This window comes from Coffea arabica, chromosome 10c (assembly GCF_036785885.1).
Source record: "Coffea arabica cultivar ET-39 chromosome 10c, Coffea Arabica ET-39 HiFi, whole genome shotgun sequence".
NCBI lineage: Eukaryota > Viridiplantae > Streptophyta > Magnoliopsida > Gentianales > Rubiaceae > Coffea > Coffea arabica.
In genome coordinates this window covers 26,027,749-26,047,761 of record NC_092329.1, presented here as the reverse complement: position 1 = coordinate 26,047,761, position 20,013 = coordinate 26,027,749, and the positions used below count along the sequence as shown (strand labels likewise).

The 20,013-nt window shown below is 39.7% G+C and overlaps 1 protein-coding gene across 1 annotated transcript; it reads left to right on the top strand.

Annotated features, from left to right (window-relative positions):
• The first annotated feature begins 1,179 nt into the window (after positions 1 to 1,179).
• Positions 1,180 to 3,790, top strand: LOC140015877 (uncharacterized). The gene is made up of 3 exons (XM_072068705.1): positions 1,180 to 2,253; positions 2,656 to 2,993; positions 3,544 to 3,790. The coding sequence occupies exons 1-3, from the start codon at positions 1,180 to 1,182 to the stop codon at positions 3,788 to 3,790; spliced, it is 1,659 nt and encodes a 552-aa protein (XP_071924806.1).
• The last annotated feature ends 16,223 nt before the right edge of the window (positions 3,791 to 20,013 follow it).

Here is a 20,013-nt window from a genome sequence, read left to right as displayed (position 1 = left end):
AGCGCTTAGTTAGCCGTTTTGGCCTAACTTTGTATATTGTTTTGGAGGACCCTTTTTGTTTCATGGGATGACTTTTGTATGTACTTGACTGACTGTTTTTGTATAACTACTTGATCCTGTTATGTGTTGTATGTATGTGTCTTGTGTGTGTTATCTGCTTATTGGATTATGTTTATGCTTATGTGCCCCTTTAACATTATATTTGCACCTCGATTTTAGTTTGATTTAATCCAATGGAGGACACTTGTAGTGGACGAGGCCGTGGGCGTGGAGTTAGGCAACCCATGTCAGAAAGGGGCATTGGGGAAACCTCGTCTGGACCAAACCCTGAACCTAGGGTTGATCCCAATGTCCAAATAGCTGCCGCTATGTAGCAAATGACCGATTTGCTGGCCCACGTGGTGCAACAATAGGGCCACAACCCTACCCCACCTGTCGGGAATCCCGGAAACCCTGGGAATCATGTGGAAAGTGAGGATCGAGCTCTCGAAAGGTTCCAAAAGTTCTCTCCACCGAAATTTCTTGGAGGGCCCGATCCCGATGTGGTTGAAAGGTGGTTGGAGAAAATGGTAGACATCTTTGCGGCCTTACATTATTCAGAAGAGAGACAGGTTACTTTTGTGGTCTTTCACTTTTGCGGTCTTTCAACTAGAAGGGGCCGCTCGTTCCTGGTGGAATGTTATACGCACCAAGTGGGAGAGAGAACAGATACCAAGAACGTGAGTGAACTTCATTAGGGAATTTAACGCTAAGTACTTTCTGCCCTTGATCCAAGAAAAGAAGGAAGACGAGTTCATCCGACTTCACCAAGGCACCCAATCCGTGGTCGAATACGAGAGCCAGTTTACCCGATTAGCTAAATTTGCCCCTGAACTCATTATAACTGAGCAAAGAAGGGTACGACGTTTTATTCAGGGGTTAAATATGAAAATCCAAAAAGATTTAGCCGTGACCCAAATTAACACTTTCAATGACGTCGTGGATAAGGCTTTGCGGGCCGAGAACGCAAGGCTTCAAGTTCGAAATTTTCAAGTTAGAAAACGTGGATTTTCGGGGAATAGTTCTACTCAGGGAGATAAGAGTACCCCTCCTAAATTTGGAAGGGGAACTGGAGGACGATTTTTGGGAACGGCAAGAGGGACTCCGCCAAGAGGTGGCCAGACGGGGCGAGGCTAACAGATGAGTGCCTCACAAGGGAGCTCAGCCACCGTTTCTCGTGGCACGTATGGGTTTTGTGGGAAGCCAAACCACATGGAAGATAACTGTTGGAGAAAGGAGAAGAAATGCCTACGCTGTGGGAGCGCTGTGCACCAGATAGCCAGTTGTCCGGTTCAATCCCGAGAGGCAAGAGGGTCTAACCAATCTTCTAAGATTACTTCAGGGCAGTCAAAAGTGGAAGGGATGAAACCGAAGGTGCCTGCGCGAGTGTACTCTCTTGAGCAACGTCCTGTGCCTGATTCGGCAGAGGTGGTGGAAGGTACGATTCCTGTCTTCCACCGTCTAAATAGGATTTTGATAGACCCCAGTGCTACCCATTCCTTTGTTAACCCCGAATTCATGTGTGTAATTGATATAACCCCTGTAAACCTGCCCTATGAATTGGAAGTGAGTACGCCTACGGGGGACCAATGTTTGGTTACTAGTAAAATGTTTGCAAACTGTGAAATTTGGGTAGGAGAGCGGAAGTTATTGGGGAATTTGATAAACTCGGCTATTAAAGGGTACGATGTGATATTGGGCATGGACTGGTTAGCTAAGTATGATGCCCAACTTGACTGTAAAAGGAAAGTAGTGGAATTTCGTATACCGAGGGAAGCGACCTTAAAGTTAGATGTGAGGGGCAGTTTAGCCTCATCTGCAATGATTTCGGGTATTCGGGTTATGAAATTATTGAGTAGAGGGGCACAAGGGTTCTTAGCCTTTCTCATTAACATTCCTACCGATAAGTTGAAAATAGAAGATGTTCCAGTAGTGGGCAAATATTTGGATGTGCTTCCCGATGAGTTAGTGAATCTACCACTGCAAAGAGAGATAGAATTTGAGATTAACTTGTTACCGGGGACTTCACCTATCTCTAAGACCCCATACCGCATGGCACCTGCTGGACTTAAGGAGTTGAAGTTGCAGTTGCAAGACCTTTTGGAGCGGGATTTTATCCGTGAGAGTGAATCTCCTTGGGGGGCACTCGTTCTCTTTGTTAAAAAGAAGGACGGGACCTTGAGGTTGTGTATCGATTACCGGGGGTTGAACAACGTAACCGTTAAGAATAAGTACCCACAACCCCACATTGATGAGTTGTTTGACCAGTTGCAAGGTGCAGTGGTCTTTTCAAAACTAGACCTTCGACAGGGGTACTACCAATTATTAATCCGAAAGAAAGATGTGCCTAAAACTGCCTTCAATTCTCGGTATGGACATTTCAAATTTTCCGTGATGCCCTTTGGACTAACCAACGCCCCTGCCGCTTTTATGGACTTGATGCATCGAGTTTTCAAACCCTACCTGGACCAGTTTGTCGTTGTGTTTATCGATGATATTCTGGTCTACTAAAAAACCCAGGAGGAGCATGTGCGGCACCTAAAGTTAGTTTTATAAACCCTAAGGGATCACTAATTGTATGCAAAATTTAGTAAATGTGAGTTTTGGCTGGAGAAGGTTTCTTTCTTGGGGCATGTGATTTCGAAGGAGGGGATTGCAGTAGATCCGGTGAAGATAGAGGCAGTGACCGAGTGGAATAGACCTGAGAGTCCGACTGAGATTCGAAACTTCTTAGGGTTGGCAAGTTACTATCATCAATTTGTTAAAGATTTCTCGAAACTTGCCAGTCCTTTAACCAACTTGACAAAGAAAAATAATCGATTTCTGTGGGATGCCCGATGTGAGCAGAGTTTTCAGGAATTGAAGAAGAGGTTAACTATGGCTCCTATACTGGCCTTGCCTAATGGTAAAGATAGTTTCATTGTTTATACTGATGCTTCGAGGGAAGACTTAGGGTATGTATTGATGCAAAAATAAGAATGTGATAGCCTTTGCCTCTAGGAAATTAAAGACCCATGAGCAAAACTATCTTACTCATGACTTGGAGCTAGCCGCAGTTATCTTTGCTCTGAAAAAGTGGAGACACTACCTGTATGGGGTAACTTTTGAGGTTTATTCCGATCACAAGAGTCTTAAGTACCTCTTTTCCCAAAAGGAGTTGAATATGAGACAACATCGGTGGATGGAATTCTTAGAAGATTATGACTGCACAATCAACTACCATCCGGGTAAAGCTAACGTGGTGGCTGATGCCTTTAGTCGGAAGGTTCAAATATCTAGGTTAATGGTCAAGGAGTGGGAAATGATAGGAGTTATTGGAGAATGGAACCCTAGGTTGGAACATAAGAAGATAACCTTTGGAAATATCCGTGTGACCTCCACTCTATTAGGATGAATCAAAGAAGCCCAAACTGAGGATCCGATGGTACAGAAGTGGGTGAAAAAGGTGAAAAAAGGGAACATTTCTGATTTTAATTTAAGTCCTAAGGGAATTTTGAGATTTAGAAATCGAATAGTAGTGCCTGAGGATGAGAATTTGAGGAGGGAGATTCTGGATGAAGCCTATCGATCGAAATATACCATCCATCCTGGTAGTACTAAGATGTATCAGGACTTACGACAGTTATACTGGTTGGATAAGATGAAGAGGGAGATTGCTCAATATGTACAAACCTGTCTAGTCTGCCAGCAGGTTAAGGCTGAACACCAAAAGCCTTCTGGATTACTACAACCTCTTGAGATACCTGAATAGAAATGGGAGAACATTACCATGGACTTCGTTTCCAGTTTGCCTAGAACACAAAAAGGACATGATGCCGTTTGGGTGATCGTCGATCGGTTAAGCAAATCGGCTCACTTCGTACCTGTGAATATGAAATATTCCATGGATAAGTTGGCTCAGGTGTATATGAAGGAGATTGTGAGACTACATGGGGTCCCTGTCAGTATAGTGTCTGACCGAGACCCTCGTTTTGTGTCAAGGTTTTGGCAAAAGTTTCAGGAGATCTTGGGAACTAAACTGAACCTAAGTACCACTTATCACCCTCAAACAGATGGGCAGTCAGAGCGAATGATTCAAACTCTTGAAGATATGCTAAGAACTTGTATTTTAGACTTTGGGGGTAGTTGGGGCCAATATATGACATTAATGGAATTCACCTACAATAACAGTTATCATTCATCGATTCAAATGGCACCGTATGAGGCTATTTATGGACAGAAGTGTCGATCTCCGTTATACTGGGATGAGGTAGGAGAAAAGAAGGTTTTGGACCCAACAGTTATTCCATGGATGGAGGATGCTCAAGAAAAAGTTAAGTTAATTCGTCAGAGACTCCAAAACGCTCAAAGTCGCCAAAAGAGTTACGCGGACAATCGAAGAAAAGACTTGGAATTTAAAGTTGGAGATCATTTTTTTCTCAAAATTACACCACTACGAAGTGTTACAATGGGTAGAGGAAAGAAACTTCGACCAAGATTCGTAGGGCCTTACCCGATACTCCAACGAGTTGGAAAAGTTGCATACTGGCTTGAGTTACTGCCAAGCTTGTCCCGGATACACGATGTCTTCCACGTGTCAATACTCAAGAAATACTATCCTGACCCGACTCATATTGTGCAACCAGAGGAGATTGAGATAGATGAAGCTCTTACCTACGAGGAGAAACCTGTACGTTTAATAGATCGAAAAGTGAAGGAGCTGAGGAGTAAACAAATTCCAGTACTGAAAATCCTATGGAAGAACCACGGAATCGAAGAAGCAACCTGGGAGATGGATGAGGATATGGAAAAGAAATATCCTGAACTATTTGAAAATCAAGGTGAGAAATTTCGAGGGCGAAATTCTTTTAAGGGGGAGAGAGTGTGAGGACCGAAACTTCTCCATTTTCTAGGTTTTAGTTAGTTAATTGCATGCCTTTTATACATTTCCTTCATTAGGAAAATTTTTCTAGATAATTTTTATGAGTAAATATGTTTTTAAAATCATTTTTCAAGTATAAGTTAGTTCATGAGAAATTAGGAGTGTATACCGGGCGTGGGACCTACTAGTGCGGAAAGTGCGATAGAATTCGATCAATTAGGTTAGGTTGTGTATACTGGGATTAATTGCTAGATGTTAAGAGATAGTTAGAGGTTGTTTAGATGGTCAATGTTTGAGAGACAAAAGGATAAGTGAAAACCTAAAAGGTGTTAGGTGTCACCTTTCTATTGAACTTAGACTTTGACCACTATTTATCACCTTTACTAAATGACCAAATTTGATCAAAAATTCACCATTTTCTTTATCATCTTGGCCGACCCTCTCAAGGGAAAAAAGAAAGAAAGCCTTCAACATTTCTCTTTCAAAACTTGCTCCAATCTTACAATCTAACTGATAGAACTTCAAATTGCTCCATAGAAACCCTTTGCTAAGTAGTATTGAGGAAGTTTGTGGAGTGGTTTGGAAGGATAATGTGAGAACCCGTAATTTTTCCAATTTCTAGGTTTTATTATATTTCTAGGTTTTCTTATTTTCAATGATTTGTTTTCTGCACTTTCTGCATCCGGAAAATTTTCTAGATAAATTTTATGAGTAAATATAATTTTTAGATGATTTTTCTAGTATTGAATAGGTTTTGAGAAATTAAGAGTGAATACCGGACGTGGGACCCACTAGTGCGAAAAGTTCGGCAATTTTCGGCCAACTAGGTTAAGTTTTGGATACTGGATTTAATTTACCAGATGTTAAGGGATAAGTAGAGGATGTTATTTGGATTGGTGTGAGAGGGAACAAAGAGATAGAGATTCATTAATTAGGTGACAAGTGTCACCATTTGGTTGGATTGACTTGTATGACCACTATTCATGTCTTTACCAAATTAATATCAAAATTGACCAAAAATTCCTTATTTTCTTCTCTCCTTGGCCGATTCTCTTCAAGCAACAAAAGGGAAAGAAAAACTCTCCAAACTCTTACTTCAATCTTGCTCAAATTCAACCAATCAACCGTTTAAATCTTGTTTTTGTTCCATAGAAACCCTTAAGGGAGTGATAGTGAGTTGTTTTGTTAAGTAATTTGGAAGATTTAAGTGCAAGGTTGCTCCATTCCTTTGGGTATCAAGGTGAGTAGTGAAGAAACTCCTTTTCTCTTTCCAATAATGCTTAATGAGCAACCTAAGTGAGTTAAAGTGATGATCTTTGGTGTTATTTCATGATTTTGGTTGAGATTGATGACACTTTCTATTTAATTAGGATTTTTCTGTTTTCATATGATTATTATTATGTGGTTATGTATGATGATTGGAAATGATATTTGAGGAAGCTAGGAGGTGGAAAAAGTGATTAATTGCAAGAAATTTCTGTTGTGGAAGAAAATTGAAAAAAACTAGGGTTCCTTGTTCTTCATTCTGTCCGAAATTTTAGGTCCTAGTTAGAGGCCGAATTGGCCTTGGTTTAAAACATGAAAGTTGTAGGGAATGACATTTTAGAGGTGCCTACAAAATTTCAGGTCAATCGGAGTAGTGTAGAGTGAGATAAGTCGAAATTACTATTGCTGTTCTGGTTTTACCCAAAATCGAGATTTGCGACTGTAATTGGGTGTTTTGGTCTGAATTGATTCCGAATTGGTTGTTGAGGCCTTCTGATGAAATTTAGCCCTATTTCTTAGCTTTCAGCTGGTTTTAGAATTTCTGGATTTGGACTTGTAGAGCCTGAGTTATGATGTTTCCGCTAGAATGCGTTTTGGTGAATCTGTTTTACATTTTGGATGTGGTATCTTGCATTTTTGACCTGTTTGCACTCAAAACTGGGTTGAGTGACCTTCTGTGATGTTGTAGCCCTGTCTTTTAGCTTCGAAATGGTGGGTCTTACACCTTCATCAGATAATTCTAGGACATTTGGTGCCATTACCGCAAAAAGAGGTCAAAAACTGTTCTTTCAAGGCCAAAGCTAATTGCATTTCCGAATTTTCTGGTTTTCTCTAATGTTTGTATATGTTTATGGAACCCTATTGGGGTCATATTTGGCATTGATTTATGATTCGTTATCGAGTCTCATTGTACTTGTTTACATGTTTTAAGGCTTACTCTTATTCCGGTCATTTCCTAACTAACTTTTGTACTTGTACTACTTTGAGCCTAGTGAACGGCTTTTGGGAAATGAGATGAATTTTGTGTGAGATGTTGGGACTGATTTGAGGAAATAATGAAGCCATGATGGCTGGAAAATAGGTAAAAACAAGGGATATGCTGCCGAAATTTTACTTGAAGGCTAGTTGTGTGACGCCCCGAAAAAAAAGAGTTTGAGAACCCGTAAAAAAACCCTAATCTTTTCCGAGGGTTTTATTTCCTTTAATAGCATGTTTTCTGCATTTCCTGGTTTAGGAAATTTTCTGAGGAATTTTTATGAGTAATTATAGTTTTTAGATGGTTTTTCTAGCCTTGGAGAGTTTTTGGAAAATTAAGAATATATAATGGACGTGGGACCCACTAGTGCGAAAAGTTCGGAAAAATTCGGCCAATAAGGTTAAGTTTCGGATACTGTGTAAAATTTATCGGGTGTTAAGAGATAAGTCGAGAGTGAGATTTGATTGATGTGAGAGGAAAGAGAAAGATAAGATTGCATTTATGAAGGTGACAAGTGTCACCACTACATTGGTTTTGGCTTAAGAGTTACTATTCACCTTTTTGACTTTTGACCCATTTGAGTAAATATCTTCAAAAATTGCCCAAAAATCACCATTTTTCACCTCTTGTTGGCCGGCCCTCTTAGCTCAAGAAGGAATAAAGCTTCTTCAATTTTCAAGCTCCCAATTAGCTCAAATCAACCAAAACAATTGCCTAAATTAGATTCTACTCCATAAAATCCTTTCATTTGGTACTAGTGAGTGTTGTGGTGAAGTTTGTTTGAAGAGCTAAGGTGTCCAACATCTTCCTTTCTCTTGTTTCCTAGGTAAGTGATGGTTGAACATCCTACTACACCTAATGATGCTTAAGTGATGCTTAGTAGTAGCTAAAGTGATGGATTATGTGAATTATTTCTTGATTTGAAGTGATTTGGTGAAGTTTTCCATTTTATGATGAATTTTCTGGTTTAATATGAATGGGATGTTGTGGCCTTGTATGATGAATGGTAATGGTTTAAAATGACTCTAGTAGGTGTGAATTGTTGATAAATGCAATCAATTTTGGATTTGGATGGAAAATGGAAAGTTAGGGTTCATAAACCCCTAATTCTGTCCGGTTTTGGATCATAGGGTTAGAGGCCGAATTGGACTTTGCTCAAAACATGAAAGTTGTAGGTATTGATGAGTTTGAAGTGCCTGCAAAATTTCAGGTCATTTGGATTAGTGTAGAGTGAGATATGGCGTTTTTACTGTTGCTGTTCTGGGTTGATCAGAATGCGAAAACTGCACTTGTAATTGGCCATTTTGACTGGAATTGCTTTGGATTTGGATGTTGGTGTCTTCTATGAAATGTAGCTGGATGTCTTAGCTTCCATATGCCTTTGGAATCAATGCATTTGGACCTGTACAGACCGAGTTATACCAATTACAGCATAGTGGGATTTGTGAACCTGTTTTAGTGGTTCTGGTTTGGTATTTTTGGCATATTTGACCTAGTTGTGCTAGGATTTGGATTGAGTGGCCTTCTACATTGTTGTATCCCTGTTTCATAGCTTCGAAACGGTGGGTCTTACACCCCCATCCGATAATCATAGTGAAATTGACACCATTACCGCAAAATGACGTCAAAACTGTTTTTCTGGTTTTGAGCTTAACCTTCATTTCCGGACTTTTCCCTAGCTTGACTTGTCTTTGTACTACTTGGAGCTTGCTGAATGGATATTAGATGAACTTATTTGTGTGACTTTGGGACTGGCTGAAGTAATAATGAAGCCATGATGGCTGGAAAAGTTAGCAAATGTAGGGGAAGTGCTGTCCGAACTTTGAAGGGACTTGTTTGCATTGGGTTTGTGATCTAAGGCTTGGATTTGAGCAAGGCAATGTTATATGATGGATGGTTTCTGAGCCGTGGAGGTGAGTGACCCTAAACTGTTTCCAAAGTTACTTATGAACCGTTTCTTGCACTATTTACTTGTTTGCATATCATGAGTGCTTGCATGTGGCCCATGACATGTTTTGGCTTAAATGAGTGCTTGGAATTCGTGTGCTGAACACCAACGTCTCCACCTCTGTGTACTGTTCATCTGGAGCAAATGGCTCCCCACTGACTGTTTACTGTTAAATGTTTGTTTGGAGCGTTGGGTGTTTAAGTACAACGATTTCGCTGGCTCACGAGAGCAATAAGTGTACATTTGATCTTGAAATCATGACATCACTGAAATGAACGACTGTGAAACTGAATTGATTACTGATTTTAATGGTTACTCGCTGAGCTTCTAGCTCACCCCAAAAATGTTTTATTTCTCCCCCCACAGGGCTCAAGGCGAAGGAAAGCTTGGAGTGCTTATTCACGTGACTGGATGGCTTATATCGTGTACAGTTTAAGTTTGGATCTATTTTATGTATGAGTTGGTCTTGTGTAAATATGTGAAATTGATATGGATGTAAGTATACGTTCCACGATTGGAATCAGTTTCCGCTGCATTTGTAATATGTAATCATTGGAGGATTTGATGTAATTTTGAGATTTATATTGTAATTGGGTTGAGAACTGTAGTGAGCGACTGAGTCCCGGCGAGAGCTGGGCAGGCGGTCCGCCGAACCCTCTGGTTCGCCTTAGGGGGAGGTGGGGCCGTCACAAGTTGGATTTACTTGTGATTTGAGCAAAGGGCTTTTGGGTTGTTTGCGCCTAGGTCTTCATGTTACCTTTTCGTTTCCAAGAAAAATCATGTTTTGTACCCTTGCATTAGTGATTATTTGGCGAGGCATACGACTAGTAGTCGAGCCTCATGTGCATTTTGTTTACTCGATTATGGATGTGAAACCTTCAATTGGTTTATTTTGGTTATTTTAGGGTTTCTTGGCGATTAAGGCCAATCTGAAGTAAAAACTTTTGAAGTTGAGCCGGTGAGTGTACCACTCCCCTCCATTGCTGTTTAACTTGATTTCTGCTCTGCAATCTATTTAATTTGTTTGAGACGAGGGTGTACTTTATCACACTCGTTCTCTTGTCTGTTCATATGCCAATTTTGGTGTCAATCTGAATCTGTATCTGTATCTGATATCTGTATCTATATCTGTATCTGTTCGGACGTCGTTTGGAAACTTGTAACCAACGACCTTTCTGTGACCTATGAGCTCAAATCCTGTGGCTAAGTTATTCGAGTCGGGCCGGCAAGGGCCTGGACGATTAGATAACGAACCACGGTAGTCTGTTTTGGGATCTCTGGGTATTGAGACCCTTGATTCCGGTATACTCGAGTATTACCATTTCTGTTCGGTTACGGTGAGCGGGCCCGGTAAAGGGGTGTTTGGTGGACGGAATTCGGTGTAAAGAGGGTTCTACGGATGCGTTGGTTCTATATACGTTGACGGAGAGTCAACTGGTTTGGATCAAGTACTGCGCTGGAAATTTGGCTCCTGAGAGCCACCCGTATCCTTCTGATTTGAATCATTGGTTCCTTTGCTTTACATCTGGCATGTGTACTTGATTTGCTAAACGTAAAATGCCATGATTTTATTGCTATCTGTTTGGTACCTCATTGAGCGCAAGCTCACCCCTTTCTGTTCCCTTTTGTTTTCCTTACAGGAAAATAAACACTTTTGGACTGGATTTGACAAAAGGCTGCCAAATTGAGCTAGTTGAACATATCTTTTGTATAGCTCATGTATTAAAATCCTAAATATACTTTTGGGGCGTTTTCTCTTTTGATTTGGCAAACCGTGTATATATATTAACTTTTGAAAACTTTTGTATGTCATTTTGATTTGTAAACGCTAAAGCTCAGATGTGAATGTTTGTTAGTTATTTCGGTTGGGTTCTGACGGGTCGGTTACTACTCATGGCCGACTCCGGATTTCATTTTTTTATTTTGGGTTATTTTACTATTTTGACTTGTTTACGCTCATTTGTAAGTTCCGGATCGCAATAGATAGTTCTAGTCTGCATCGTTAGTCCTGGCGAGAGTTGGGCAGGCGACCCGCCAAACCCTCTGGTTCGCCTTAGGGGGAGGTGGGGCCGTCACAGATAAGGTGCTAAGTTACTTCTTTTCTTGAGTTTACAAGGTAAGTGACCAAGAGATTCTTCCTTTGTTCATGTTAGTGTTAAATTAGTGACTTGTGATAGTTAAGGTAGTGATTTTATGGAAGATTTCATGAATTTTGGTAGAGATTGATGAATTTCTGATTTTATGCATGATTTTTCTGATTTCATATGTTTAGTGTTGGTTAGTCATGGATTGATGGTTTGTTATAGTGTAAAATGGAGTTGGAATATGATGAATATGATTGGTTGTGTAAAATTTATGGCTTGTTACTAAAATTCCAGATTAGGGTTTCAATTGTCCCTGTTCTGCCCGGTACTGTTTGGATAGAATAGAGGCCGAATCAGCCTTAGGCTAAAACATGAAAGTTGTAGAGAATGATGTTTTATAGTTGCCTGCTAAATTTCAACTCAATCGGAGTAGGGTATCTTGTGAAATGACAAAATTGCCCCTGCTGTCCTGTTTCTGTCAAAAATGAAAATCAGCCTCCGTAAGTGGCTATTTTGACCAGGAATATTACCGAATTGGTTGTTGATGTCTTCTTAAGAATTATAGCCTTGTATCTTAGCTTTCAAATGGCCTTGGAATAACCTGAATTGGAGTTTTGTGTGCTGAGATATGAGTGAATGAATCAGGACTGCTAGTTGAATTCCACAGTGAGTTTCGAATTGGAAAATCTGGAGTTGTTTTGGTAACTTTGATCTAGTTAGGGTGCGAACTAGCCTAAGTAGTCTTCATCAAAGTTATAGCTCTCTGTCTTAGCTTCGAAACGGTATAAATTGCACCCCAACCGGTAAGTGTAGCTCCAGTTGTGTCCTTTCCGCTAAATGACGTCAAAACTGTCTTTTGATTTTAGGGCATAAACTTCATTTCCGGACTCTCCCTAGCTTGACTATGCACTTATATGTTCTATTGGGCCTTATTTTTGGTAGTGTGTGGATTTGATTTGACTCGTGTTCGAGTCTTAATTGTGATATTCTTGTTGTATAGGTCGTGCCGGTGATCCGACGCCTACGCCTGAAACTAACTTGTGAATTTGCTTACTTACCTTGGTGAGTGTACTATTATATGGCTAATGCTTAGATGGTTGTTTATACTTGTTATGTGAACTTGAATCGCTTGAAAGAGACGAGAGTGTACTTTATCGCTCTCGATCTCTTATCTGTATTACTGTTACTGTCAAATGTGAACTTATATACATGTGTGATTGAACATGGCTTGGGGCTTTGCTCGACAACTTAACTGTGCTATCTGAGCTCATACCCCATTGGTCTTTAATCGAGTCGAGCCGACAAGGGTTTAGGTGAATCGATAACAGACCGTGGGTTCACTGTAGTCGAGTGGAGTGTTAACTCCTCGACCTTATGGTGTACTCGAGTACTACCCTCTCTGTTACTGTGAGGTGTTCGGGCCCGGTAAGGGGTGACCGATGGAAGGGATATGGAGTAAAGTGTGGATCTATGGGAGGTTCTTCTCTTTAAAGGTTGACGGAGTGTCAACGGGTTGGTGATCAAGTGCGGCAAGTGGAAAGTGGCTCTTGAGAGCCAATTGTATCCTTTTATATTGACTTCTTGTGTTTATGAGTTTTGGGGTCATTATGTGATAAAATGTGTTTACTGGTGTGTCTTGTTGGTATCTCACGAGCGTAAGCTCACCCTCGTTACTTTGTTTTACTTACAGGGAATAACCTTTTGGGAACTATGATGTTTTGAAGCCGAGTTGAGTTAGTTTTAATATTCTTTTGTATAGCTCCTCGATAGTTGGGAAATCCATACATGTACTTTGTAGACACCAAATTTTTTAGCATAATTTACTATTTATTTCTTAGTTTTATTTGTCGTGTTGAGTTTTATTCACTTTTTAGTTTTTTAGTTTTTAGTTTTAAGTTTCTAACATAAAATTTGAAAAAAAAAGAAAAAAGGAAAATTGTTCACAAAATATGTTTATTTCTTTTAAATTCAATCTTTTAGCATTTTATTCATTTTTGTTAACTTATTTTGAAAAAAAAAAGAAGAAAAAAAGGGAAAAATGATGAAAATGAAAAATGAAAGGAAAAGATTGAAAATGGTAACTTTGTTATTTTTAGTTTGTTTATTTTGATGTATTTGTAATTAAAATTGTTGTTTTATTATTATTTAGTTTTACTATTATTTTTGTTAAAAAAAAAAAAAAAAAAAGAGAAAGGATACGCAGCATGAAGCTGCGTATTGTTGCAGCTTGCAAAAAAAGAAAGCTCGGGGAGCCCCTTGGGTTGCAAATATAGGAAAGGGCTGAAGGGTTTAGGGTTGGAAGATCCCCATATAAAAGAAAGAAAACACAGCCGCAAAGAGGGGGACCCTGGGATAAGTTGAAAGAAAAACAGCAGCCGCACAGGAGATTGGGAGATACTGGGAGAGAACACGGCCGGCTAAGGAAAACTGAGAGGGGGCAGTTAACGACGGTAGAAAGAAAACAAAAGAGAAAGGGGGGAACTTTGGGAAGAAGGGAGGATAGCAGTAGGATAGAGAGAGAGGAAAAGAGGGGCTGCGAGGCTGAGGAAGAGATCAAAGGAGCCAAATAAGAAAAGGAGGTAGCTTCGGGGGTTTGAAAGAGAACACCATTGGGCAAGGAAACAAAGAATACCAGTGGCGGCGGGGAACGAAGCAACACCATAGAAGGAAAAATCTGGTTGGGTGCTCCTCAAAGAGCAAAAGAATCACTGGAGTTGTTCATCCTCACGTCCGTCACTGCCTTCATCGAGGGAAAGCATCATCACTCGTGACTGGGGGATCCGACTGGCCTAGCTTCTTCGCCAAGCTCTGCGAGAAGAGGAACATCGAAGGTCCTATTGTCGATATTGGCTGTGGTGGTGGAGCTGCCGTTGCTGCTGCTGAAGGTACAAATTAAAAGGCAGTGGAACAGGTAACTTTCCACCCCTTTTCTTGTTTATTTCCATCTCTAAATGGAGCCCAACCTGCTAAGCGGGAATTTTGGTTTTTGGTTCAAATTGCTGGGTCTCTGCTAAGTCAATATGCATCCATCTGGCGTCTGATTTGGCTAAGCTAGAGTTTTGATTTGGTTAAGGTTCTCGTTTGGTTTGTTTTCTTTTATTTGGATCTGTTAGCATTTTTGATTGACAAGATTGCTAGTTTTGGTTTTAAGAATGAAAAATCTGTTCAATGTTGGATGTTTGTGAGAATGAGAATGAATGTCTACATGGATTTGTGTTTCAAACGAAGCTTTGGTTCCTTTCGGTTTCATGATGTGGCGACTGCCATTCACACGGAACTTTTGTTTTGCTCACTTGCTGTTTTTGTGCCTAGTGTCGTTTCTTTTTATCATGTTCCTCTTGCTGTGCGCAAATCACCTTGGGCAGTAAGCTTTGACCAGCAATGCTGAAATGTTAGCTGCTCCAAGCAGGTCCTTTTGCTGCATTTTATGTTCAGTTTCTTATTAGATTTTTCGGGAGATAAATCATTGCATTTGGGTGATAATTAACAACACGGGTAGGGAGCTATAGCATGGAGGTGGTAGATAAATCAATAAGCATTCTTGCCCATTACTTCGCATGATCAGCTTTCGGCTTGCGGCAGAAAATTGCAGCAAGAATGGGCTAGTTTACTTAGCTGTTGCAGAAATTTCCACCGTAGCCTTGCATGAATGTATTGTTCAAGATTTCTTTTTTTGCATCAGTTCTTCCCCTGTTTGAACTCCTTCCCATGTCTTTGCTTGTTGGGATATCAAAGTTTGGATGAAGAAAACTTTGGTTAAGGCATATGTTTGAATATAAATCTGGTTTTGGAAGGTGAAACTAAGAAAGGTTGCAGCAGTTTCGTTTTTTCAAATGTTTGCACTTTCTTTCCAGAATTTTTGCATGAGATCTTTTAAGTTTTCTGCCTGTTTGGATGATGATAATGATGTGGTTGCTGTCTAGTTTAAAGCTGAGTTGAGTTTTGAGTTGGCAAACAAATGGGTTTTGTGCTTTTTCTGGTATGTGTTTGAAGCTGTCCAAGCTTGCGGCAAAAATTTGCAGAAGTAAAGAAGATTTCAGTTTTCTACGTAGCATGCATGAAATAATTCTTCAAAATTGCCTCTTAACCCCCTCAAGTTTCACCTTATGCTATTATGACCCACAAAATTGAGAAAACTAATCAATTGGGTCCCTGTGATTTTTGCAGCAATGCATTATGGCCCAATTACATTCCATGTTCTTGCAATTAGGTCCTAAGATATTTGCATTTGAACTATTACTTGCCTTTTGCTTTGCCCCCGGACCCTTGAAGTTCCTAAAAGTGTTTGATTAGGCTTGAATGCTTGGTTAGTGTTCACATTTGAGTCTTTGGCAGCCCTAATGTTTCAATTCAATTGCTTGCTTGCCTTCATGGGTTACCATGTTTTGCTAAGGGGATGCTTAATGCATGGATTTGTGAACCTTGTGACTAAATGAACTTGAGGTGACCCATTTTCCTTAATTTCCCTAAATAAGTTGATTAATTGACCTTTTCATGCTCATGGACCTTTTGAGTTCTAAAATGTTTCATTTGGCCTTGAATGGTTGATTAATGCTTGCATTTGGGTCCTTGGTGGATTCCTTTATTGGAAATTATGTATAGTATGATTTCATTTAAATTGCAATTAAGAGAGTTTTGGTGACTTTGTTATACTTTACTATTTGAGGTACCGTGACCTTTTTATTGTTTTGAAGCCATTTTTCTTTCATTTGGACATCGTTCAAAGGGGGCGGTATAATTTCTTTTCTCCCTTTTGTGTCTCTCCTATGTGATCCAACGTGCTAAGTGAATTGCATGTCTACTTTGCTTTCCTAGCCTCTCCTTATTTCCTTTCATTTATTCCATTTATTTTTTTATTTTATTTTTATTAATGGGGTATGTGTACAACTCTTGGCTTGTAATAGATAGGGTGTAGCAAGTAATCTGGTCCATTTTCCCTTTCCCTTTTGTTTTAGTTAGCAAATGTAATGGTTGCATGCCTATGTGTTATATGTTAAATGCTTTATTAGGATTTTGCATCTAGTCAAGCATGCTAAATGTTATGTGCTACGTGTTTATAAGTGATTCGCATGTCTACTCGCTTTTTGTAGTGTGGATGAATGGAATGGATGAATGTACGTCACCACACTAGTCCAACGCTAGTTGTGGCTTCTTTTATCGTTTCCACTAGTTCAACGCTAGTCGGAATTCATAGGAGGGGCTAGTCCAATGCTAGACCCAATAGGTTTTTTTTTTTTTTTTTTTCTTCCTTTTTCATGAAGTGCATGATCACCACATATCACGCATTTTTCCTTAGTTTATCATTTGGTATGTTCCTCAAACCCCTTCCCCTTCACTTTAGGACTTGCATCTCATGCTAGTTAGGGTTCATTTGCGTGAAAATCCCCTCTTGATAAGGGAAACGAGCGAGTGTGGCTACTCGATAGCCTTAGCACGCTAGTTTCGCCTTCTAATCAAAGGGAAAATAGAAGTCGAAAAGTTAGGAGTCAACCCCCCGTACCTGACTTGTTGCATTCCTCTAGGGTCATACTTTCATTTTTATCATCTACATACTCTTTTAACCACATTTTTTCACATTTCTCAAAACCATACTTTCTCACTACATTTTTCCTATCACGCGCTCATTTTCACCTCACAAATGGAATTCCACTTTACCTTATATATCTATTATTCTATTTTCACACACTTGCACACAAACACTTGGATTTTTCATACAATTTCACACATGCATCTTTTCATACACTTGCACACAAACACTTGGATTTTTTATACAAATTCACACGTTCACCTTTTTATACACTTGCACACTTGCACTTTAGCCATCATTTGCATTAATCGACCTCTATAAGGTTTTCCTTTATTGGCCGCCACAATTCATGTGGTTGGAACCAAAAACCTTACAAGAGACATTTTAGAATTTAGGTTTGCATTTTTTCCTTCTTTTTGCATTCATGTAGTGCATCCAAATGTAATAAATTCTTTGGTTAAAACAAGAAAATCTTTGATTAAATCATGCAACTAGCCTTGGCTAGGTCAAAGGGGTGCCTTGGATTTTATCCTTGCCTTCCCCTTTGTCAAATGTGGCTCCCGAACCTTTTTCATTGGTTTACGTAGATTAGGAGTCGTTTTAAAAGGGTTTCTCACTACTTTTCCCTATTTTTCTTTAAAAATACATTTTTTAGGTGACTTGGTACACCTTAACTCATTACCAAGTGGCGACTCCGTATTTAGTTTTAAAAACCCTTTTTAAACTATAATTTTGGGTCAAATCGTCGCATTCTCAAAACCCCATTTAGACCCATTTTTCTTTTAAATCACGATTCATTTTCCAATCACAAAAATACATTTTTAAACCATTCATTTATTTATCAAAAATGGGGCGCGACATACTTGGATCCAACATTTCTTTTGAAATGTAAATTTGTAACTATGCGTATATAAAAGTGTTTGGTAATGTTCATGTGTTATTTTGGTTTGGAAATGTCCCTTTCTTGGAGTATATAAAGTTATTACATTTATATAGGTTTCGAACAGGTACGCACTATTCATATGTGGCTCTGTTTTTCCCATTTTCATTTCGTGATTTTGATTCATTTGAGCGCGCTGAAATATTCCAGAACGTTTTAGTTGTATACAACCATTCTATTAGTCCTGGCGAGAGTTGGACAGGCAATCAGCAACCCCTTTGGTACGCCTTAGGGGAAGGCGGGGCTATCACAATCCTAGGCTTAAAAGTTTAGGATGTTGGATTGTGGAACTGGTTGGAAAGTTAAGTGACTGCTTGTGGGAATGAAAATTGGAACTTAGGTTTGAATTAATGGACGATTGGGGTTCTCGATCTTGTAAGGGACATGTGGGATAGTATGAGATGATCAAATCCAGTATATTTGGTCCCATTTAAGTTTTTAATTTTAATTGTAAGTTACGGAAGGTAACGGTGGCATTGACCCATCTCGGGGACGCATTATGGTGACCATGGCCATCAAGGGCCTAGGGGGGCTCGTTTGAGGTATAACCCAACTCGTCAAAATAGGACTTTATGCGATTTCCAAAGGACTTACTCGTGCCCAAATAATGAGTGTTAATAGTGGCCGATCATCGGAAGTGGCTATCCGAGGAAACTAGGGTAGTTCAAGAGGATAATCGAGGACCGATGGCAATTGTCGATGCCCAGACTATTAGAATTTCTGAAGTGGAGACTGAGTTACTTAAGGAGCGACGAAGTAACAAAGGCTCTTAGTGAGCAGTTTCAAAAAGCTGAGAACCGACTTGCAAGGGGAGTATACGAAATTAGAGACCGGACGGATAAGTCGATGGTTGGGTGTGTTACCTTGGTTGAACAAGTGGAGAATGACAAGATACTCGATAAGGGACATGAAATTAAAATTCCTAGTGCTGGAAATGAAATTGATCCTACGGAGGTAGTAGAGACTGTTGGCTCCGCCAATCACTAAACTAGTGATTTAAACTACTTTAATAGTTTTGCCAAAGGTAGACGGGGTGGTACTCGCTTAAAGGCCATTGCATTTTGTATTTTGTTTCACTATGTTTCCTACCCCTTTGAAGCAATTAAACGTTACTCATGAGATGCTTGACTTTATTGTTTTATGACTTCAAATCTATGATTGGGTTGTACAAATCTGTGACTATTCTGGTGTCTTCCCTTTTATTTTCATTTTGCATGTTCAAAATGTCGCTTTTCAAGCTTCGTTTATACACACTCATTTTATGTCATGCCTTTGTGAATGTTAAATTCATGAGCGGGCGAAGAAGTGAAAAAAGACTGAGGGCAAGGGGTTAAACAACCCCAAGCTCAAGGAGATGATTAGGGAGCGACTACTGGACCGAATCGAAACCCTAGAAATGAAGGAAAACAATCGCGTAGCTGCTGCTAGTGATCATACGATTGATGTCCTAGCACAGTTGGTTGAGCACCAAAGCTCTAAACCAATCAACCAACCTAAGAACCAAGAAAGGTGTGAGAAATTGAGTAATTCTTGAAGTTCGTCCATCTAAGGTCATGGAAAATCTAACCTCGAAATAGTGAGATTGATTTGAGAGGATACAATAAGGCACTAGTGAGAACAAGAGGTTATGATTTCTTCTCGAATGACCTTGTAGATAAGTATTGAAAAGTGAACTAAGACATGGAATTTTTATATTAAGGAATAAGGTCCCCTTACCTTGTTGCGTTTGTAATTACTGATAGTAATCTCGTGGAGACTTAAGAGCTCGCCCGTATAAGCAGAGAATGGTTAAGAGTTGTATTCCGAGGTAACCTATAAGCAAAAGAATGAAAGAGTATTATGGCTCGAGCTTCCATTATGAATAGCTACTTATTTGATCCTTTGATTTACCTGGCAGGCTAGCATTTGACTTGAACCAACCGGTAAGATGACAAATTTGGAAGAGATGCGTAAGGAAGTGGACTTTCTTCGAAAGGAGGTACAGTTTCAAAAGAAGTTGGCTGACTACTGGGAGGGGTGGTGGAAACAAGAATATATTGAGAAAATTGAGTTACTATATAAGAACGTAGAACTGGAAACGAAATACAAAGAAACTTCTCAAGCCGATCAAGCCATGACTTCTCGTGCGACTTGTGGATACTGTGGTAAGCCCAACCGAACGGAGAATGAATGTTGGAAGAAATCAGGAAAGTGCTTGTATTGTGGTAGCATCGAATATCAGATTTCAAGTTGCCCCAGTGCCTCTAACAAAAAGAAGAAATACTCAGCAGCCAATTAGATTCACTGAAAGCAATCGAATGCCAAATGAGAGTAATTAATACTAATGGCTGTAAAGAGGACCAAGTAGTGGAGGTTTCACAAGTCGAGATGGT